At 37.0% G+C, this 24,658-nt stretch overlaps 1 protein-coding gene across 2 annotated transcripts in view; it reads left to right on the top strand.

Annotated features, from left to right (window-relative positions):
* LOC101170754 (copine-8) overlaps positions 1 to 24,658 on the top strand; it is a 314,618-nt gene that overhangs the window by 51,852 nt on the left and 238,108 nt on the right. For both annotated transcript variants that reach the window (XM_020703540.1, XM_011475541.2), the window contains one exon: positions 1,954 to 2,030. In XM_020703540.1, the coding sequence (XP_020559199.1) occupies positions 1,954 to 2,030 (77 nt within the window). The remainder of the gene's footprint in view (positions 1 to 1,953; positions 2,031 to 24,658) is intronic.

Raw genomic sequence — 24,658 nt, 5'->3', positions numbered from 1 at the left:
TGTTTTGACTTTGTGCCGCATGAAGATTAATTTTTTGCCCTTTAATTGGAGAAATAAAAACAAACATGTGAACTTGCAATATGAAAGGGAGCAGAAAAACAGAGTTTGGGATGATAATTTTTATGTTTTTGACACTTTAGGTAAACAAATTAAAAGCTTTTGAGAAAGTTTCACTTTGGGTGAACTTATCGTTACAATTAAATCTCCCTTTTGTTTGGTAAATATTAATGAAAGGGTAAAAAAAATGTAACTGACAAAAGCCAAGCCAAACACTTTCTAATCATTAAACTTTTTCATTTCAACATATAAATACATTTTTTATTTAAGCAAAACTTTTGTAAACTTAGCTATTTTTAAAGCAATTTGAATAAATAAATTCAAACCTAATGTTAGAATTGTTATATTATACATTTACATATATAAGCAAAATAAGGGTAAAGTTGCAGTATGTTTAAGTCAAACACTGTCTCTGCACCACAATGAAAAAAACAAAACAAAACAAACACAAATCAGGGATTGTGCCAATTGTGTTAACGCGATTAATGTGAATCAGCTGATTCTGACGCGGAGTAAAACAGCTTTTCATATCAGCTTTGCACTGATATGCAACACATTGCAAACATTAAGTGTTGCATAACAGCACAAAGAATTAGGAATTCACTGGAGTTACATTAGGTCAGTGGTTGAAGAGTTGAAAGAACGTTAACACTGGAGCTAAGCTCTGATATATAAAAGGACTAAAAGCAGATTAGACGGGGTTTTCTCCGTGAGGTACTGAGATCTAAAAGCAAAGATAGCCTTTTCTATCTGTGCTGCAAAGCTTTGGAACGCTTTGCTGATAAATATTAGACACACGTCTTCACTATCCATTTTTAAAACTTGACTCAAGACTCAATTTTATAGCCAAGCATTTGGTCCAATATAAGATTTTGCTTTCAAGTTTAGTTGTGTTTTATGTTTTTACTTTATTATCTTGCAATGCTTTTATTTACTTATTTATTACATTAGTTCTTAACTTTTTTTATTATGTCTAGCTTTTAATTTACAACACCTTTTTCCATTTTTAAATGTGTTAAAGCGCTTTTCTGAATAAAGATGATGATAAGGAAAGTCGACTTTTTTTTTTTTTTTTACATTTTTGGGGGATTAAGACACCCCTTGTATTGACCCATAATACAATTGTTTAGTTCTGGATCACACAAAATGTTTATATGCCCACATGTCATAATTTCAGAGTCAAAAGCAGAGCTCAAAATAATTCATCAGCAGCATAGAACAGTATAAAAATCCAGGATGGTGCCTCTTGATTGTCCTTTTTGTCCAAAGGCCTTTTTTCTTTGCTGCTATTGGCTAAGCAGAGCTGTCAATCTCTTCATCTCTTTGTGCACTTTTGTCTCGATTAATCAGCTACACACATTACTGCTCTATATAAAACCTATAGCTATATGTATATAAACTGTCACTTTGGCGGGAAAACCACATAGACTTAAATTACCAAAAATGTAATTAGATATAAAACAAACAGCTGTGGTTAATAATGCTAATAAATTATTACTATTTTTAAATTGAATTCATATAAAGAGAAATAACTGAGATTTTTTAAACCAACAAAACATAAACAAACAAGACAGCAAAGCTACGTTTGATTTAATGAATGGTCAAAGCCTCTGATTTTTCACCATAATATGTATCTATTTAGAGTGTTTTGCATGATCAAATCTTCCATGCACACGCCAAAGTTTTGCATTTGACTTGCTAATATGAATGAGCATGAATTAACCAGCAATAGCTGAACTGCTCTGAAGCATGGAGTTGAGTGATTGCAAATGCTGTACAACATTCCTCGATTTAGTTTTCAAGTCTAACCATACCTTGTTTGGTTTCCTCACTGTTCATGTCCTTCTTCTTTCTTTTCCTTCTTCTCTTCAATGCTCCGTCTTTCCTTCTACCCAGGACTTCTTGGGTCAGGTGTTCTGCACTCTCGGGGAAATTGTTGGATCACCAGCCAGTCGCCTGGAAAAACCATTGGGGTGAGTAAAAGCTACAAGCACTTTTTCATGCTCCCTGACTTCAAATGTGATTAAAAACCACTTCCTGGTTCAAAGCGGGCTTGTAAAACTTAAGAGATGATGTTTTGGACACACACACACAACACATTTCATTGCCTCTGTCCAGCTTTTAGGTCAATAAATCTCCTGCAGCTGTTGCATGTGATCATAGCATGTCAGATGAGATTAAATCCATGCTTGATTCTTCTTTAATTCTGAAGTGCTTTGGAGCTGGCCAACAGAAGTGCATCTAGGTATGAATCTTCAGAAATAAAAAAAAAGGAGCTTGACTTAATCTGAATGAATGGAAGAAACTGATGGACACAGATGCTAATTTGGAACAGAAGAAACTTAGAAACAAAGGCGAAGATAAAAGGAAAGCTAGAGGAGAAAGAAGAAAGAAAAACAATGAGTGATTAAGGCAAGGATGTGGGAAAAAAGATACAGATCAAACGCAGATACAGAAAGACTGAACAAGACATCTGCAGATGTTTCCTACATATAATTATTGTCATTAAAGAAAGGGGGAACAAAATTACCCAAATTACATTTCATCTCCTCTGCCTGTGCTCTTACCCTGACTGAGCAGAATGGAGTGTTAATGGGGTAGGGTAATCTGTCTTCCTGCAACAATCAGCCATCATCACTGTCATCTTTCTGCAGAACTATTGTGCAGCTCAGGTAAAGTCATTTAAATGCTGCACTCAGTACAGCGTGTCTTGTGTCTCATCTGTATAATTACCAAGTTCCTGGACAGGGGAACCTCTGACATTCAAATGCTGCATGTGTCAAAATTACAGAATGTACAAAAATGGGCCTAAATTCCATTTAAAGAGCAACACATTGCATTTGCTTCATTGTTGGATAACTCAGTTCATGCGTGCACAGACACACAGGACTACCACATGTGGATCCCCCGGATTTAGCAAACACTGACTAGTCAAATTTTACTGCAGAGCTGGACATTTTTGAAACCAACTTACCCTCAGTCTCACTCTTTTCTGAAATACCCTTTGCATGGATTTGATCAGTCCATGAAGGGTAATGTCATTCTCGGCCACATGATTAAAGTTTCTTGTAAGCAAAAAGGATTGTCTCTATTTGTGTTTGGAATTTAAATGGTAAGCAGTTAAGAACCATCAATTATCATTTGCGTTGATGGTTTTCTAGTTTGTGGTCACAATCCATGAGGACTTTTTACTCTACGGGATATTGGGGGCAAAATATTTTTCACAGTTCTATCAATCTCTAATTTATGAGGAGCCAATGAAGCCATCACATGCTAAAAATCTCTATACTGCCATTGGTTTTTGCATCTGTTTGAAGTGTATTTCTCTTGGACCCACCTGAAGCTGTTCAGAGTGTTGCTCCACCCTTGCTGCTACGCCTTTTTTTTTGTTTAGCTTCTAACCTTTATATGTTGGTGCCATTGACTGTATTTTACAACTGGATTAAGTGAGTGTGACGTCACCCATAGAAAATGGTTTACTTCCAGCTCCAACCAAATTAAGTCAATTCAGTTTGTTTTTTTTTTTGCAATATGGATGCCGTCATATTGGAGACAGACGCCATCAGTACGCAGTGATTGGTCTACTATGGAAGCCACTCTCGCCAATCGGTAATGAGCTTGTTGGAAGTCCACACCCGCACTACTTAAAAACAGGCTCGGGAGAGTCAGTCAAACACTTTGAACGTTGAATATGGGGGCCAGCAGGCACCACATACTTTTATTTAGGCATGTGATTTAGTTATGATTGAGTAACTTACAAAACAGAAAATATATCATGAAAGTAAATTAGGATTACCAAGAGCATGTAAAAAAAAAGGGTAGCAGAGCAAGAATGGCTGTTCTGACAAATACAATGCCTGAGTAACAGCTGTTTATTTCTCAATAGATATCTATGGGATTTTGGCTACTTGGAACCAGCAGGTACTTCCTGTTTGGAACACCAGTCCAGACTCCCTAATGCACATGGCAAATCTATAGTTACTATTTCTGTTTATAAAGCTGAAGAAGCACGAAGGCACAACACCTCACCAACCACGTTCCTTTGAGGGAAAGATGAATACATTCACTGCTGCCTGGCATTGATATCTTTTGGGAGCAGAAAATAACTGACATTTTTCAGAGCCGCAAAAATACTTATTGAGCATCTTCAACGTTTGTCTCTAAACAGCCCAAAACACAGATGGGACTGGGTTAACAAATGGTAAATCAACTCTACCACCTGCAGAACCAATCCAACAACTTATAACTCCACACTGAATGTCTCACTTTATTAATCACAATCCAACTACTAGATAGCAGTGGCACTTTTTGTGCTCAAGGATGAAACATCCATCTAGTTGACAAGTCCGATTCAAACTTGGTGCAATCAGAGGCGGAAATGTTCCGGTTTTACTAGCTTATGCTCTCTAATTATCTGAACATCAGTGCAGTGACTCCACTTCCGTGCAATCAAACCCAAGTCCTGGGTTCAGCTTTTTTTTTGTAATGTTTGCTTAAAGCATAAACTTTAGTCAAGTTTAATATTAAAGAATTTCCTACTGAGCTCATAAATTACATTTCACGGCAAGAAAAATAAATCAAATTGTTTCTAAATTGAGCATTTTTAATTTGACTCTGAAGCTAGGAGATAACAAAACTGCTCCCAAAATTAGATTTTTTAACAGCCTGTAATCACTTTACGAGGGCTCCACCACCCAGTACTGGAAACCTCCCGGAGCCTAAAGTTTTAAACTAAATTGTTTTTGTTCAATTTGAAATGGTTTTATGTGGGTCATGTCTGCCCCAGAAATGGCACACAGTTGATTGTATGTAATTGTCATGCTGTGGCTGGTAATGACTGGTCTTGTGTAACGGTTTATTTCTGGGGGAAAGACTCAACGGGTTCTTTAAGAATCAAACGAGTTTCATTTGATTCAGTTCGATAAATAACCACACTATTTAACTGCAAAAGTTTCCTAATTCACTTTAGAAGACTGTAAGGTGCAGGAAACACATTTAAAGGGATTTTGATTTTCAATCAATATGGATAGTGGAGGCTAAACTTTTATTCCAAATCATTTGGGGGGACAGTCCAATTATTAAGTTTATAGAGCTGCAAAATATTTTTATCTTCAATATAAATGGGTTTATTTTGAGGTTATTTTTTTGTTTCAAACTGTTTATTTAACTGTCAAACGTTTATTTAACCTTAAAGAAATTGACTTTGCCAACTAAAATCTAACCTTAACACAAGATAAGTACTTTTTCTCTCAGTTTCTAGAATTTATCTCTATCATTGTCCTGTCTTTAATGCTTTATCAGACGCCGGTGACGCTGAGGCATGCTTATTCATTATCTGTGACGCGCAAAAGTATACAAAATAAACAAAACTTTGTCGGACAAAGTTCTTGAATGTATTTTTGAATGTGAATATAACAAAAATGGGCTAATTTTACGGGTTTTCAAAATCAGTCAATGGAATCTGTTAAAGGATTCGGTCAACAAAAAAATACTAGGACCAGTCCACCCTCTCCATACACAAACCACCACAAAAAATACCCAACCTGCCGGTGAACAGGTGCAGTAAATCAAAATTCACCCTCGATCATATGACATAGTGACAACAATAGCGGCTACATTTAATGACCTTCATTTTTATCAGCACTGAGAACTTAAACTCAATACTTGAGTCTAACATGCAAAGACTTGCGACTCGACCTGGGACTTGAGATTTTGGACTTGTTCAATGTAAATTAATTTATGAGTTTGTTTTCTGCAGGACATAGAAATAAAAGCTCTCTTTCAGAAAAGGTTTTGCGATGCAAAAATATCAACTACCTGTTTTTTGGGGTTTTTTTGTGTACGCACAAGTTGTATGATGCAGTCAAAAGTCTTGTTGCCTGGAAGTGGATGCATCAGAATGCGGCAGAGCAGGGAGCTTGTGCCCAGCGTATTTTCTATGTCCCAAATACAGAACATCAATTTTTTTTTAATCTCCCATAATAAACAACAGTTTGATTAAATAAATACTCAGAACTGTAATTTAAAGCTTAATTTTCTTTATATATGTCCTCCATCATCATAAAAATGTTAAAAACACCAAAAACATACTTTTCATCAGGTTGGGTCATCTATGACCATTTTAATAATAAAATATTTATTTTACCTATACATTTTAAGACTTAAGTCAAAACTCAAGTCTTAAGCTTTGTCTTGAAAATACATGCAAATATTTATTTGAAAAACAGGTCATGTAAGCATCTTTGTGTTTTATTAATTAATATCTTTGTGGAAAGCATAAAATACTGAGTAATTATTCATGAACACAAATTAAGCTATATCAAAAACTATCCACAAACAATAAATGGAGTAAGGAGAACTACATTAATATCAATCATTCTTACACAGCCTTGAATTAGTCATGCATCAATGCAGCACACAAAAGCCTCTCAAACCTTATAATGAAGTACTTTTTTAAGAGCTTTGCCTCTTATATTTGAAAGGCATGAACAAGAAAGGTACTCTGTACTTTCAGTGCTCTTCAAACAGTAACTTTCTTGCAGCCAAAAACAGGTAAACTCTAAAATCTACTTTCATATGAAAGCATCTGAGCACTCGGACGAGAAAAAAACAAATCTTTTATGTACGAAAAACAGACTGACCTTAACTTCATGGAAAATGCTGATACACTGTCGCACACCACGTACACAGGAAATAAAGCGCCAAGAAATTAAAAGAACAAAACAGCCCTGTAAACAAAGAAACTAAAAGAATTCAGTGTAAAATGGATGCCAAAATCATCTAAAATATACAGCTCTCTTTTAAATTATGGTAATTTTACCAAAAACTCTGCTACTATTTTCTACCTCTACTCTCTCTGTGCAAGCTTTGCTGGCATTAATTAAATGGTGGGCCACTAATGTTTTATCAAATGCACGACTGTGGTTGTGTTTTTGCTGCCAAAGAATTTGTAAATGCACTGGGTCAAATGTCTTAATGAGTTTTTTGAACTGTGCCATGCAACGTTGACCCGTGTCATGTTTATGATGTGTTTGCTGTTCTTGCAGCAGTGATTTCTCTTGTAATTGGATTTTGGCAAAGGTTTACCTTCTGCTTTACAGTCGGCTTGAAAAAAAAATCTTTTCACCTGACTGCAGTTCAGGTGTTGAAACAAACTTTTGGGAGTGCTGCCTTTTTTTGCAAAATGGTGTGAAATCCTCTGCTGTTCAGTTTTGTTTGACTTCTTTCTTGCAAAATCTTAACTGCTTTAAGATGACAGAATCAGGGCAGAGTTTCTTTACCGCCAAATCACCAGTCTCCTTTCCAATTACCATCTAAGTTGTAAACAATTATCTTTCTTTTACTTTCACCTCTACTCTTTGCATTGTGAGAATACCTTGGTGTGCAGAGATTTCATTAGAAGACCTCAAACATTGGTGTCACAGTTGGTTCTCAACACATGCGGTAATCTAATAAATCTCATGAAAACATATCATTTTCAGTGAATCACTCTGGATTGTAATTTTATTTTCAGGAGATAATATCAAATGAAGTCAAATGTCAAATGTCCAATGAAGTCCTACAAAGTGCTCAAAGAGTTCAATTAGGCAAAACACAGCCATGATTTGACTGTGGAAGCTGTTTGTAATGAACACAAGAGCATGTGCCCATCCAAGAAAATTTGCAAGTCATTTAAACTGGATATAAATACAAAAAATCAATCAAGCACAAATACGGTGCCTTATTAAAACTGAACAAAACCTCTCAGATTTAGAGAGGTTTCATCAAAAAATGTTTAAACAAAATATAAAAATGTGTATTCTTTTTGCCAAGAAACTAAACTTCTTTCTTTTTGCCTTATTGTGTCATTTTCCCATTATAGCAGGCTTTTTATTTAATTTGGTTTAGCCCTTGCTGTCCTGCACAGTGGGTACCAGGATAATAGGAAGAGGAGAAAGTTCATGTTCAGAAATGGAGCAACTCTTTTGTCCGTTCTTTCTAAGAACTTACTTTTAAATTGTTTCAAACATAGCAGCTTCGACTGTCAAGAGAGAAGTTCCCCGCCAGAGCAAGAACAACCCAGAAACAATGCGATTACTTAGAAGAAGGCAGAAACTCTGGATTATACATATCTGTATTAATGTATCTACAGAGACAAACACTACAATCACACACTGAGTATTATGTGAGGGTTAATGGCCTTACATAAGCAAACCGTAAGGCCGCTTCGTGTCGGACGCTTCACGTCGGACGCTTCACGTCGGACGGTTCAGGCTTCCACGGTGTGCGTTAAAAATGGATAATGCACACTTCGAAGGCCATTAACCCGCTTATACCATGGTCACTTGCAAAAGCAATAAATATTAACCATTTTTTAGTTCTTAATTTGTGTTTTTTTTCCGATTTGGATCGCTTTTCTCACAAAAACCGGACTATTTGTTATGTGGTGCAGCGCACCACCGCTGCAGTCAAGATTCGACGATGTATATATGCTCATCTTTCAGATGGATTGAATAAAGCATCAGTTCAGAGAGAAAGTTCACCTCTTACTGCTTGTTCTTGTCCAAATGATGAAGCAAAAGGTTGTTTTAAAGAAGCCGGCGCAGTGATACAAAACATTGATACAAAACATTGATACAAAACTTATTTTTTCACAGTGCGGTTATCCTGTGGTATATCACTTTTTAACCCACCCCCAGCAGCCAATCAAAATCGAGTATTCACCCGGACCATGGTATAAAAACTAGATAACTGCAGCTCCACTAATAAAAAGGTAGCTAAGCATTTATCAAGCTGGCATTGCAGTCCCTGCTGGTTTGATTCAGTCGACAATCCACCCTACTTTCACACTATGGTAGTCTTTCTCTGTGAGTTGTCTATTACTAACACTAGTACCAAACCAAAGCTGTGAGCTCATATGGGCGATATTACCTGGAACAATATTTGACCTACCACTAAATAAGACGAGAAGTTAACTTTTGTTTAAAACAAAAAAACAAGAAGGCAACAAAAACGGACCAAAATAATAATTAATTAATCATTACAAAAAAGGGGAAAGAAACGCGTAAATTGGAAAAATTACTTTACAAAATGTTGTAAATAATAGAGCTACTGAGTGGCTCAGTTGTTAGCTCTCTGGCCTCACTATGAAAAGCGTCTGGTTCAAGACCCGGCTGGGTCCTTTCTGTTTGGAGTTTGCATTTTCTACTCGTCCATGCGTGGGTTTTCTCTGGGCATTCTGACTTTCTGCCACAGTCCAAAAACATGCTTTATAGGTTGATTGGTGTCTCCTTAGAGCCCGTAGGTGTGCGTGTGTGTAGAATGGTGACCAGTTCAGGGTGTACCCCATCTTCACCCGACAGTAGCTAGTGTAGGCTAGGAGTAGCAGATAAGGAAGTTAGATGAATGGAGAATTTAAAATGCTTTTTCCCCATAAGAATACAAATGTAGGTAAAATTTCAGATCAGTCTCCTTCTGACTATTTCTTTGAACAGATATTTAACGAGAGCCCAAGAGGGTGCCTTTCGATAAAAATGTATTAAAGAATAACACACACCAGCAATGGGTTAACTCCTATTCATATGAGCATCCTACACATTGTTTTGAAAGCTGAGAATCTCCATCAATCAGCCAATTGATTCATTTTAGAGACACTGCGCCTAAAACTTGCTATTATTGTGTTTAAAAAAAAAAAGCAGAAGAAACTTCACATTTTCACAGACTTACCTTAAGTTCTGGTGTTTTTCTTTACACATCTTTTTTTCTTTTTTTTTTTTTAGAAATTAGACAGGGTGAGCTTTCACATTTTATTTGTACAGTTAATAACTTCCCGATTTGAATTTGCAAAACACAGAAACCACTCAAAACGGCTTCACCTTCATCAATTGTAAAAAGAAAAGCACTAATTTATTAAACAGTTAATTCAAGTTTCATGTCCTAATGTAACAGGTTGTTTAAATAAATGATTAGTTTGAAAAGTCTTGCTTCATTATTCTTTCCAAACTGAATAGTTATAACAGGAGGGTGATTTCTGTACTAACAGGAAGTGGCTTGATACAGCATGACATCACCTTTCAGCACACGTGTGTGTGTGTGTGTGTGTGTGCACGTGTGTATGTGTGTTTGAAACAGAGACTGAGCCGGTAAAAAAAGACATTTGTTTCATCTGAACATCAAAGCAGCTTTGCTCTTTTATGATTTTTACAGAGCTTCACGAACTCTCCCTTGCATGCTAAGTAAATGTTCCACGTGTTACATAACCCCGATGGGACTTTTTTAAATCATGAGATCCATCAATCAATACATTTACATGTAAAAACCTGTATTAATCTGCTAAAGACATGTAGCGCAAAATAAACTAATGCTGTCATGACAACATTTACCTAACATTTGTTTAGATGGCCCTGAGAGAGAAGGATTTTTATCGTAAGAATGAAATGATTGTTGAGAAACAAACTGTATTTGCATCATTGAATAAATATTAGTTCTCTGTTAGAACAGCTTGTTGTCACGATCTGATCGTAGAGCTGATTCGCTTTGAGTGATTGTTGCAAACAAGGAGCTTAAAAGAAACTGCTGATTCAGCGTCTGCTTTGCATCAAGAAGTGCACACAAGACTTGAGTGAGCGACATCATGACTAAACAGACAATCCAAGGTCTTTGTTTTGATTTTACTTTAAACTGTGGAGCTCTTTCTGATTATTCCCCTGTGAGCCATGATTACCATGAAAGGTTGTCGTTGAGAGGCCGGTAAGACGGCTCGGTGTCTACAAGTGCTCTTGTGTACGTCTCAGTGATGAGCGTTAACAGGTTTCTCACCTTAATGTGAGATGAAATATGTCTCGTATCCCCACAAGACTTCAATTAGTCGAACATCTCAAGAGGTAATTTAGCACTGTGCTGCTGTTATGTTGTGAAACAACAAAAAAGGAGGTTGAGATGAGTGAGAAGTCAAGTATTCCAACAGTGGCCGCCTGCTGCTAGCCATTTAGCATTCACAAACTAACTGCCAATCATTTCCTGTTTAACATGCTGTGTTGGAGAAGAACCTGCAGACACCAGGCCTGATACCCGGCTATTGTTTACACAGATTCTTTTTGACAAATGGCATTAAAAACTCTGTGATTTAGTTTGAGGATCTGATCAAGATTTACTATATTACAAATTTTACACATGTATTTATATGTACATATTTGCAAAAGCTCTGACGTCAACATTTACAGAAATATTTATTTTTATATTTTCACAGATTTATTGCCATTTGCACAAAATACTCTCCGTTTGTTTACTATGAAAGGCACACTTTGCCATCCATTTTGTGCAAATTACTTTTAACAGTAATATCTGACAAATTATATATAATTTTACTTAAAAGTAATCCAGTATCTTACAATATTGTTACATTAAAAAGGTCATGTTTTATATAATTTCTATATGATTTTAAGGTCACTTTCTGTTTGAAATCTTCAGAAATTGAGTAAAACAATCTAAAGGGACACAACTAATGCGAAGTTTGATTTGCTTTAATTACCTCATTTCAACCAGAAGTATTTTGTTTCTGTACAAATTACTTATGTCATAAGTTATTTCCAAGACTTTAATATCATGAAGGTGTGTAGAGAAAACAATATTGAAACAAAAATCATCAGATTTTTTGGGGAAATTGAAAAATGGATCACATTTATGATAAACGCGTTTGGTCTAACAACACAATATTTGTGTACAAAGAAATTTCTTTTTTTGGTCTAGGTGAAACATGATTAGTGATCGACTTCCTCATAAAAAAGTCCAGCGGCTGTTGGAGCTTCTGGACTTGAGGTTAAAGCTGCTCCCTATTTAAACCATTGGTCAATCCATTGGTTTAGAAAAATCTACGGGTTTTCTAAACCCGTAGATTTAGTGTGATGGTGTCCATGATAACTATGCCACTAACAGTACATTTGAAAACCTGTGAGGATGAGCAGATAAAAGTTCTGTTTTTAGGTAAAAAACAAAACAAAAACAAAAAAACAGAAATTGATTTGTGGAGTAAAAGTGTTGAAGTGTGCCTGACCTTTTACTGCTTTGATATTCTCTGAATGTCAGTGGAGATTACTAGCAGAGAGCAGGGATAATGGTGGTGGTGGTGGTGGGGGTTTGTTTGTGTGTTTGTAGAAAAGTATACAAAGAAAAACCTCATATGACACCACAACCATAGAATGCAGCTGTTGTTGATCAATTTACCTTTTTTGAGTTTGCATGTTATCAAATCACACTCACCAGACATACTTATAATTCATAAAAGGTTGTGTTTGAATGTTGACCAGAGAAATATAATTGAAACGATGCCTTATGAATACTGGTTTTCACAGTTGATGTTTTTGTGGTTTGTTATTCACGTGGGAAAAACAGCTGGTTCAGATGACCACAGATAACGAGGAAGGGTCCGATATGTGGAAATAGACTTCAGAAATGTGATATGGAGGTAGCAGAGCTGTAGATGTTAAGATTTTCTTTGGGAGTGAAGATGAGGATGGACTGAAGCGGGGATGAGTCCATCAGAGGAACAGACCATGTTCCTCTCACAATCTGATTAAAGAATTGCAGCTCTTAGGTCTGTTTTGCTTTTCTCTCATAGTCTTTCTTTCTTTCACCTTAACATTTAAGCCACACTACTTATCTCTTTCGGTTTCAGCATCGAGCAGGAAGTGCTGTGACACGTTCCGAAAAAGCTCCAATGTGCCTCATTAAATCTATGTGGGATATGCAAATGAACACAGCAGTGGGCAAAAATGCAGCCGAACCTTCTCCTTCTGACTCTTTTTATTTGATAGGAACTCAAGTATGTTTTGCTTTTCTTTAAAGTAAATTCCCTGATTTTAAACTTTAATTTAACTTTGAACTTTAATTAATATAAAAACTGTAGGTGCCGTTTCTTAGTAGGAAGATTTTATTGTCAAAATCAGTGTCTTTTGTTTTTTTTTCTCATTGTTTTGGCATTTCATTTTGTATTTTACTGGGGGGTTTTTTTCAACAGAACAAATGACTTTTTTAGTTATTCTGAGTTAATATGATGAAATGATATGATAATATTTTATTTCCAACATGTGCCTCAAAGAGAAAAATAGAACAACATAAAAAAGCTTTAAAAAAAACAAGACTGAAAGGGAGAGAGAAAAAGTAATAAAAGTCTAATAAAATCTCACCCCAAAGTTATTGGCATACTTAGTGCACCCACTATCTATTATAGCCCTGTTCCCTCTCTAATGAGAATATATTCAGATACCCTTAAACATACCTATAATTACACATATAGATAAACATACACACAGAAACCAACACACATGGAGCCATCTGACATTCATTTGTCATGTATAAACACTCATTTGGTTCCATTTTAATCCTACTATGCAACACACCCAAGTGCACCCCCACACGATTCATAATTATACATATTTATAGATATATCACTGTTTATGTTTTGTATTAGTTCATGTCTATCAATAATCATATTTCCATTTTTTTTCTTAAACTGCTTTATGTTTGGAAAAAAATTTCTAGCTTTAAATTTGTTCTGCTTTACTTCTTTGCTCCTCATACGGATACACAAAATCACTTTTTGTTGGTGTGTGTTGCGTTTTTTTATTTGCTTGTGAATTGTTCACATCTGCCTTCATGTCAAATCAGCACAACAGCTTCTTGTTTCTAAATGTCTATCATTTATTCTTACAAGTGTTTACATATTAGATTTAACACAACAGTGATAGAGATAAAGCATAGCAAACACAATATGACATATGACTTAAATTACCGTGGGAACATATTTGGCATAAATGCCAAATGGGGAAAAAAATGCCCTCTGTGGCATTTGTTAGTTCACAGTTATACATTGCTATATTTTAAGAATATTTATTCTGTCAAAATGTTACCACTAATTAAGTTCAACTTAAAGTTGGTTCATCTATCAACGACTTAATTTATTCATTATAGCAGAACTCTAAAATAAACCAGCCAGTTCCCTTAGCTCTTTAATGATACCTTTAGAGACTTGACTCCCCTATTAATGATCCAGGGTTTCCCTCCACATACACCTTAAAAAACTTTCTTTGAAGTTATGAAGGCAGAAGTCTGAGTAGATATTGCACACAGAAGTAAGGCATCAAAATCAATGTATTTGACATGATGCTCTCCCTACAGCAACATTTAAACATTAATTGATTAAGGATCTCATGGAGAGGACAGTCCACCTCAGACTACTGGAAAAAAAGTCTTATTTTTAGCTTTATCATTCATGAAGCTTCTCACAGGCACACAGCAGCCTCTGTTTTAAGGCACAGGGATTGGTTTACTGCATAATCACAGCTGTCCTGTGAGGAATCTTTCTTCTCTTGTTTGTTTGGTCGGCTGCTCACACAGAGGGATCGCACTACAAGCAAGTCCTAGGGGTGCGTGTGCTTGATGGTCCACTTAGAGAGAGCCTTTGCATCTTTGGCCATGCCATGAACCCGGATCACAGCTGGGGGGGGTTGTTCATGCTACTGGTGGTGCTGGTACTGGGTCCCTCTTCCTGTCAGGGAGCTCATCCTCATGCCAGTGCCCTCCTCCTGGTTGTGTGAGTGGCTCTTGGATAATAGAGCTTGTAGACCTCAGGAATGCCGGGGGCACCAGTCCTTGTCCAAGCTGGGGCTTGATATATCTGTGCTACCTTGGGGCCTAAAGGTGGTTGAGATCATGGCTGTTTCTGGTGTCAGGTTGTCTGGGGGTGGATGTGCCACCGTTTCTGTAGAGGGCTGCCACCCCTACTTCTGCTGGACACTGGGGAGGTGTGTGTGCGTTTCCCACCTTAATGTTGACATCCAGGGACATCACTGCACATTTAGTAAACACCTTCACCTGAGCACAAGTGGCTGCTCACCCAACACAGATGAGTGCAGACATGATATAAAGTTAGTCTATATGAAATATATATATGTGGTTCCACACTAACAAGTATCAAGGTTTTGGCAAATGATTGCTATGTGTGTTAACTTGCATTAGTGCGGATGTTTGAGTGATTGGACATGCTTTTATGCCCCGAAATCTATATTTATTAAATATTTACATGTCTTAGCAAGGAATAATAAACTTTGAGCAAATTCCATTTCCTTTTAAGTTGTTGCTTTAAATAAAGTTTTACGACAAAAACTTTTTTTTTTTCTTTTTCTTTTTTTTTTTACAAATTAACACCTTGTGTCAAAGATCACAAAACCTTGATGTAAGTTTGATTCAATTTTGGGTTTCCTGCAAAAACTCGTATTCTAAAAACTTGTATTGACCTCCAAATGCTGTAACATGCATTAGAAGAGAAATATTAAATTGTTAAATTTGAATATTTGCCATATTTTAATCCTTAACCAGTTAATATTTAGCTTGCTTTTGGTAGCCCTATGTTTAAAACGTCATTGAAATGCGTCAAATCTAAAGTATAAGAATTAATTTTCTGAAGAAACTAAGAAAGTCACAATTAACCCTTGTGCTATCTTAGATGACCCCACCCTTACATTGACGTGTTCTCCCTACCATGACAAAGGTGGATAAAGGTGGAAAGATTTCATGTAATCCATGGACACCAGTGAAGATCACAAATCATTGAAGAAAAAAGGTTCAGAGCACTGTCTAGTGGGTCTAGATGACCCAACTCCCAAAGTTAAAGTGCCTAGGATAGCACAAGGGTTACGCAATGACATGCAGACTATAAGGGGAAACAAACTGAAATATCAGAAAATAATCTGAAAAACGTGTGAATGCTTCTCACTATATTTTAGCACAATAAAAGAAAATGCTACAAATAATGTACAAAAGCAAAAAATCTAAGTAGTATATTTAAAAAAACCTCACTCTCTAATGTCTTCATACAACACTGTGATAAATCAAATCTCTGCATCAGCATCACTTCCATAAATAATTCCACACACACACATGCACACCCGCACACACACCCACACAGACAGAAAAACATCCAATCCTCCACTTTAGCTTCAGGAGTGGCTGTGTGCTCTCTGAAAACAGTCAGTCTATTTGGTGTCTCGGTATTACACATGTATGTATCAGTCATTTCTTCTTCTGCAGATGGTGTGTCTTTATCTCTGCTTCACACACACAAACACCCCCACACTCCTCTCCTCTCCTCTTTAGATTAGACTGTGTTTCTCTGCAGCCAGCTCCATCGCTCGGCTTGCTCCCTGGGAAAGCCTTCATGGGAGCGTTGGGTCACTGCCACAAGAGAAATGGCTCTTTTGGAATTTACCACGCTGCAGGTGCAGGCTTCCTATGAGACAATGGTCATGTTTGGTACATATAAGCCACAGATCTTTCGGGGCGGGTGGTTTTAGTGGTCAGGAAAGAATGATGGCTTGCAGTTTAATTACTACTCGAGGGCTTCTTTTTCACACGAGTACCTAACCTTCTCCCGTCCTCGTGCAGTGTCTGACTCTCTTAAAGGTCTCAGCTGATGGGAAACTGATGTTTCTTTGTAGGACTGCAGCTGTTTCTTTGTCTTCTGGGAGCTCCACAGAGCGGTTGTAGCAACTCTGAAAGCTCTTTGAAATCCGGTCATAAAGAGATTTATTTTCAGCCAATTGTGATAGTCACTCATTTGATTTCAGGAGAGGATCCTAAAGTTTTGAGACTGAGGGTTTGTAAAATGGTTTAGAGGGGCTTTTAAAAGTCACTTTGGCACCTTTATTGTAACACTTATGGGTTCCTAGCACCCATCTAATAATAGCTCAGGAGAAGTAATATCTCTATCATGCTTGAACTTTACGTGTTTAGACAAAGTGCATGGAGCTCTAGTAACGCGTTATCAGCTGTACACTTCAGCGTGTCGAGCTGCTTCAGATTCAACGACACCCTGTCATAAATGTTAGAATCCTTCCTATAAAAGACAGACTTGGATTCCCAAAGAGCATTCAACTAAAAATAAAAAAATCTAAAATTTTCAGGTCACAGCTTGTTTGGTTGTGACTATTTCAAAGTCAATGAAAACTATCATTTTCAGTGCATAAATGCACATCAGACTTTATGTGCTTATTAAATAACCAATATCATGCTTTTCTTGAGCCTTTCTGAGTAAACTATATCCATATATATATATATATATATATATATATATATATATATATATATATATATATATATATATATATATATATATATATATATATATATACAGTAAACCCTTGTTTTTCGCGGGGGTTACGTTCCAAATAGAACCCGTGATAGGCAAAATCCCTGAAGTAGAAACCTCTATTTTTTTTTCAATTATAATACAATTAAATACTCCATTATACATTGAAAAGAAAGAACAAACCATTTTACAGGCTCAAGCATTTGTTTCACAAATAAAAGTACATTTGAAACGTTTTTTTTTCAACAAATAACTCTGTACTGTACTGTCAAATAATAATTTTAATCATCAATGTGAACAGAAGGTTTCAAATCGCGGAGATTAGCCCCGCCCACCACGACCCGAGTAATTGGATTAAACGGGAGATAATTTAAAATGATTATGAGAAAAATACAAAGTACAGTCGGACAAATAGTGACTCAGGTGTATTTCACTGCTCAAGCCGCTGCATCCTGACTCCGCTCTGCAGTGTTTTCTTCTTGAAGCCCGCAGTGCAGCTGTGTTTGTTCGGGAGAAGAACATAGTCATAGGCAGTTGTTGCTCTTTTTTCTATGGGTTTTAGAGAAACTCGAAATTGCAAGAGAATTTGCACGTATGTGCTTTAAATTTGGCAAGCTGTTTTACGTACGTGTACATATTAAACTGCGGCGTTATTGACGCACAGGCAGAGAAGAAGCGGAGTGACTTTTTAGCCAATCAGAATGCAGAACACAATGCATGATGCAAATCCGTGATTTAGCGAAAAGTAAACCGCGTTGGAGCAAGGGATCACTATATATATATATATATATATATATATATATATATATATATATATATATATATATATATATATATATATATATATATATATATAGTTCATATATATGTTTATGTAGACCTTTTGAACTTTGAGAGATTGAACAAGAGTGAAAATTGTAAAAATGCTTATGTCTTCCTGGTAATACTGAATAAAGTGTGTAGTGAGACGTTTTTACGGACTTTAAATATCTGGAATTGTACTCTGCAGATTTCACCCGTTCTTGTTGTTTTTACCTGGATTTTATTGCCAACTGCCACACCTGTTGATCATTTTGATGTGAACTGTCAATCACTGGATCCCCTGAGTGTAAAAAAACTGAATTTAGTTTCTGAATAATCATTGAAGGGTTTATGGAGCGGCAGGATTAGATCGAACCACAATCCAGAAGCTATGGGTGCTTACATGTAGATTTTTGTCTTTTCCCCCCAGATTTTTTAAATGTTAGTGTTTTATGCCCATTCATAAAAAGCCTTCAACTTGTAAAAATAGTTATTTTACCAATTCAGGGGAAAAAAACAACCTTCCAGTTAGACCATTTAAATTTTTAATAATCCATCAAAAATTGGACTTTTACAGATTTCTAATATCAATTTTACCAAATATTGAAGATTGTTGTATTACCATTGATGATAAAGCGTTTGACAGCTGCCACTTATTATCTCAGTTTTCAACTATGATATCACTGCCTTTCTCTAAAAAACCAACAAAGATCCAGTTCATATATTTTTTCTGTCTTTGTTGTGCATTCTGTTGCCTCTCAGGGGGCATTCGTGGATCCCACCCTGTGTGGCAACGGGCCACTGATCATTAAAAGGCAGACATTTCTCATGGCGGTGTTAATTAGTTTCTGCACTTTTCTCTGAGCCAGTGCCTCACCTCTCCACTGAACAACAAACCGCCATCGTAAAGTGGCTTCATATACAGCAAATAAAGAAGTCAATGCAATCCTTCTATCACATGCAGTTGTAACAATAGAATAGAAATGAAATGCCACTTTTTCCACAACAAAAACAGAGCACTGTGGTTAAAAGTAGATCAGAATATTTTTTCCCTTTTTCTGATATTTATTTGTTTAGATATTATGTAAGGGTTAATGACCGACGAAGTGTGGAAGCCTGAACCGTCCGACGCGAAGCGCGTTAAAAAGTATTATACCATGGTCCGAGTGAATACTCGATTCTGATTGGCTGCTGGGTATGCGTTAAAACCTGATAACCGCACGGTGAAAAAAGAAGTTTCGGTCGGCTAGCTTAAATGATTTGTATGACTGCGCCGGCTTCTGTAAAACAACCTTTTGCTTCATCATCTGGGCAAAACCAAGCGGTAAGCGATTAACTTTCCCTCTGAATTGATGCTTTATTCAACCCATCGGGACGATCAGCATGTATATATCGCCGAATCTTGACTGCAGCGGTGGTGCTGCGCGACGCGGACTATATGTTTTATATATGTACGCTGTTTATGAGAAAAGTGATCCAAATCGGAAAAAAAAACAAGAATAAAGTCCTAAAACTGATTGAAAAATATTTTTTTTTGTAAATGACCATGGTATAAGCGGGTTAATGGCCTTCGAAGTGTGCGGTTACTCCTTTTTACGCACTTCGCGGAAGCAACCGTCCTCCGCTTCGCGTCAGACGGTTCATATGGAGTCCTATACTGTTCATAATTAAATAAATAAATATTTAATTCAATAAATAAATATTACCTCATGCAAATACACAATCAACCAATAAATCTCTCATAAAAATATAAAAAGAATTAATCTAGGCTTAGGAAGTATAAAAAAACGTTTTTGTAAAGCAGTTTTGTGATTTATAGAGGAAAAACTCATGTAATCTGGTGTGTAATCAGAATACAAAAGAAATCCTATGTATTTGGATTTGTTTTGGGCCAGAAACACAAAATGGCTTTGAATCACAGAAATGTTGAATCCCGCTTGCTGACATTAAAGAAGAAAGTTTTATTTTCATCCTCTGATAAAACAAAAGAGTATTTCAGATATTACTTATAAAAAAAAAGTCCTAATGAGCAAGGATGTCATTCGGGTGGATTTTACTAATTGGGAGCTCGTTATTTTTGAAAGCCACCATCTTTTTCTGCCAAGAAGCAGTTTTCTATTTGTGTTTGTGCTTGACGCAGCTCTTGTTTTAATTAAAGTCTGCCACAAGTGAGGGTTGCATACTTCTATTGCACTGTACTCCCTGTTGCATCTATTAGTGTCCCTTTGAATTTTGTCCGAGTGCAGAAAAAACCCCCAGTCTTCACATAGTAGGGAGGAAGGAGGAAATATTTTTCCTCTCAAGCCTCCAGCTTGTGCGTTGACAGAAGTCTTTGATGCTGTGATGAAAAGTGACGGCTGTGGTGCCCAGGGCGGGCTGTGTTTGCGTGGCAGGTGAAGTGAAACAGATAGTTCAGGGGAGGCTGAGCTCCATGGAAATGTGCTCACCAGAGAGGGTTTTCCCCCTCAGCACCATCGCCAGCCCCATCCTGTGGCAGAGAACAACAGAAAGAATCATGTTGGAACAACGTTCAGCCGTTGAACTGATGATTTCTCTGTTTTAAGACATAACAACATGAAAATGTCATGAAATTGTCTGTTCAAAAATCCTCAAGTCTTTTGGAAACCCTCAATAATGAAATATGTAGTCTGAATTTATGAGAAGAGCTTCGGCGCTGCAGCAGTGAGGTGAGATGTTCCTGGAAATCGAAGCAAACCCTGTTTTGTTGGTAAAGAAAAAAATAACCCTTTCCATTAGATGTAAAGTCTGCGACTGCCCGATGTCCACGTGCGTCCATATTGACCTTGTGCGTGACGCTCCATTCTTTGGGGAAGCCGTCACTCAACTAGGTTAGATGGTACATATTGATGCATCTCACAAAGCAAATGTCTGATCCTGCAAATCGAAAACCAGGTGTTTGCTTCAGAAATCAATGTTCTGATAGTAAATGTCCATGTCACTTAGTACATACATCCCCAATTTCATCAGATAAGTTTAACCCTTTCACTCTGTGCGTTGCTAATTTGCAGAGTACCATCTAATCCAGGACTCCACTTCATTTAGCATCACATTGAAATGAATAAACAATGAAGAACATGTGTTATACAATTGGAAGTAAAGGTGTGAGTATTTTTAGAAATTGTTTTTTTTAACTGAGATTTTGTTACTTTTTAATGTCATCTTCAAATTTTCTTGGTCTGTTTCAAAATATTGTTTTTTGACAAACCTGCGCTGGACGACAGAGTTTTCTATAAATATTCTCCACCAGCCTCTTCTTATTCTAAGTGACCTGTGGGATTGTGTTTTCTATTTTAGTCTAATCTTTATTTTTATTCCAGTTCTTCCTATTTAATCATTTGTGCCTGATTAGTGCTGGTAGTCAATGTTTAAATAAACGGCTAAATAAAAATGTAACTCAGGTTGTCTTCAGATGTCCTTTTTGTCGCAGTTCAACTTTCGAGGTCTCATTTTTTGTGGATTTCTTTTCAGTGCAATTTTCCATTGTTTTTTCTACAGCATATTGTGTTCTGAGTCCTGATTGGCTGTCGACCTTGTCAATTTATCTCCTCAGTGTTGCCACATTTACATACATCTTCAACCGTGAGCAGATCTGTGTTTTCAATCTGTAACCCTGGTCTTATGTTTATACGAACTTTGAGAGTTAAAACAAGAGAGAAAAGTTTCCATGTCTCTTTGAGAAAAGTGTATTATGTGTGTAGTGAGGAGTTGTACATCTTTAAAGACCCACTAAAATTGTGTTTTGGATGTTACCAACATGTTCTTGTAGCCCTTTTTCTCACAATGGAGGACATATAGAAAGAAATTTAAGATTAAAACTGTGTTTCTGAGTATTTAATTCAAATCAATTGGAATCAGGAGCAGACAAAAAAATATAGTTTGACGCTTGAAGTTGTTACACACAAACTTCAATCAGCAGGCCACAAGCTCCTTGCTCCAGTCCATCCTGTTGCATCCACGTATAGATGACTAGAGCATGTACTGTATGTCTTTGTTTTCCTCATCTGAGCTGGAATCTGGCTCAAAACTGTACAGCTGGATAGCATTACATTGCTGACCATTTTTGTTGCACTGCTAATGTTAGTTCAGTGGTGTGAGGGACTGTAAACTATCGGGAAAGAATGATGGGAACTAAGAGCCAATGCTCCCGCCCACAACTCAACTCTGCAGAAACTATGCCCTGGTAACCAACACAGGTTTTTTTTTTTTTAACCAAAAACTGCATAATTATATTTAAAAGACAACTGGGAACACTTTGAAGATAGATCAAAAGACGATTGGAGTGGAACTTGGCGAATTTCACCCGTAATGGTTTATTTATGGAGTGGAAAAATTAAGAAGAAACGAGGGACCACTGTATTGAATTTACAAACTTAACAAAAATGTTATTACCTAATGTAATTTCATCAAATGGTTTAGATGAACACTTTTGAAAACACATGTATAAACGGTTTAAGTTGTTGGCTCCTTCTCATTGTTCACATGTTTGTTTTTTGTTTTTTTGCCATGTCTTTAAATTTTCATAAAAACATCTAATGAAGTGTCAAACAACGTCTTGGCAAAACTTGAGCTTCTTACTGAGTGGAAAGTTGTTATAACGGTCTGGTGGTGTAGCAGCTTGCTCCTTTGACACCACCTCTGTCCATCTGTCCTTCGTCAGCGGGAGCAGCTCATTCCACTGACCGCACGCCTCTGACCTGACATGAACTTTTCCACAGATCCATGTTGTTTTGAACATGAAGGCAGCCAACATCAAAGTTCCTTCCTTCTGGTGGGAGTTTGTCAGTTGACATATAATACATCAATGCACATAAGAGGTTGCAGAACTCTCCAAAAGGGCTTTGATAGTTGTGTAACAACTGATGGCACAGCTAAATATTCATGATGGTCATAAGCATATGATTTGCCTGTATTCAATAAATTACGCACCACTGGAGAAACCAAGGCTGTGAATATGTGATTGACCCATTTATTAGTTCATAAATAAGCTTCTGGATGCATAAACACCGCTTTATGCAGTCAAAATTAAACATTTTGTTGCACTGCAAGTCGCTGCAAGATTTTTGACGATTAGAAACTAACGAAGTAAAGAGAATTTTCATGCTAATTGTATCTTTATGGGAAAAAAAAAACCTCAGGTAATGGAAGCAATTCAAACTTAAAAATAAATGAAGTAGTCACAAATAGAAGACTGCTCTTTATTTGATCTGGAATTTTAGCAGGAAAAATAACAATGTTCCGTATGGCTGCTCCGTTTAATTTGTTGATTGCCCTTGAGTTTGACTAATTTACCGTAATCCAAAAATAAATTCTCTTCATTTCTTCTAACCCTTATATAAACAACCCAGCTATTTTCTCCTGATGTGGAAATGTAATGGTAAATCTAAAGTCAGATGTAATAAAAAGAAAAAATTAAATGAATAAAAGTCTCCATTTGTAGACGGGGCTGATGGTTTTTCTCCAGTGGTGCCGTCTTCCTTTGCATTGCAAACATGTTTTTGTTTATTCACTATGCTCATTTCTTCAGGAGCTGTGCAATCTGTCCACAATGTCTAAATTGTAGACCATGCTAATTGCTTATCCTCTCTGAATAGTGGAGCTCACATTTGCATGCACGGCATGGTCTGATCAGCACAGCAGGAGGTCCAGGTAATGATTACCTGGGGTTCTGTGTAGACCAGATGATGTTTGTGGCTATTTGATTGAACCCTTTCATAACAATGGCTGCGGAGCACATCCTTTGTCAAATTTGTGATTCATTAATGTGTATGGATTTTTTGGCGGTTCACCAGATGTGGTTTTTGTTTTCTTCTTGTCACATGCTGCTGTTAAGCTGAACTGATGACAGCACAAGTGTCAAAGGAGCACTTGTATGTATCCCTTTTGTCTTAAGTGAAGGTGGCAGCCTTTTGGCTAAACCACTGTTTACTGGAAGAGAATGAACGCCTTCACGTTTGAGGATCCTTTCAGAAGTTGGAAGGCTCATTTTGGTTGGGAAGCAGTAACAGCCTCAGGGGGACGGGTTTGAGTTTCCAAACTCCCAAGTGAGGACAGAATGGAGCGGAGTGATTGATAGATGGATCTGATGTCTATGCAGACAAAGAGAGTCAAGTTAGAATTAAAGAATCTCAGTTTACCCATTAAAGTTCTAGTCACAACTGCCTCTATAGGTGGATACGGGCTCTCTGCGGGTAAAAGATGGGGGAACCTTTTTGGGGCATGCAGATGTATCAAGGTCACAGACTGATCGGTTAGCCTGTGAAAAGAAAACGTTCACGCATATTTTTTCAGTGGGCATGCTGTGATTGACAGGTTGAATACTTGTATCACGTGCACGCCCCCGTGCGCACACCATTTGCACAGGCCATAACGTGCACCTTAACAACTAAAGTTTGTCATCAGGGCACATAGGATAAGTGCATGCAACTTACTTTATCCTTACAAATACTTTACGATACTTTTGCACACGTACAACAATCGTATGTTCCGGTTTTATGATGTTCTTTGAAGTAGCCGTATAAGCCTCAGAAGAACTGCTAGACACACCTGGGCTCCATGGGCAACTCCAAACCTGTAGCACCTGTACACTTCAACGCCTGCATGAGCTTAACCTACATTCTTACCCACCTGTGGTCATCAGCTTTGGGTTGTTAATTCACA

This window comes from Oryzias latipes, chromosome 5 (genome assembly GCF_002234675.1).
Source record: "Oryzias latipes chromosome 5, ASM223467v1".
NCBI lineage: Eukaryota > Metazoa > Chordata > Actinopteri > Beloniformes > Adrianichthyidae > Oryzias > Oryzias latipes.
The sequence above is the reverse complement of the archived record's forward strand: the minus strand, read 5'-3'. Positions and strand labels throughout refer to the sequence as shown.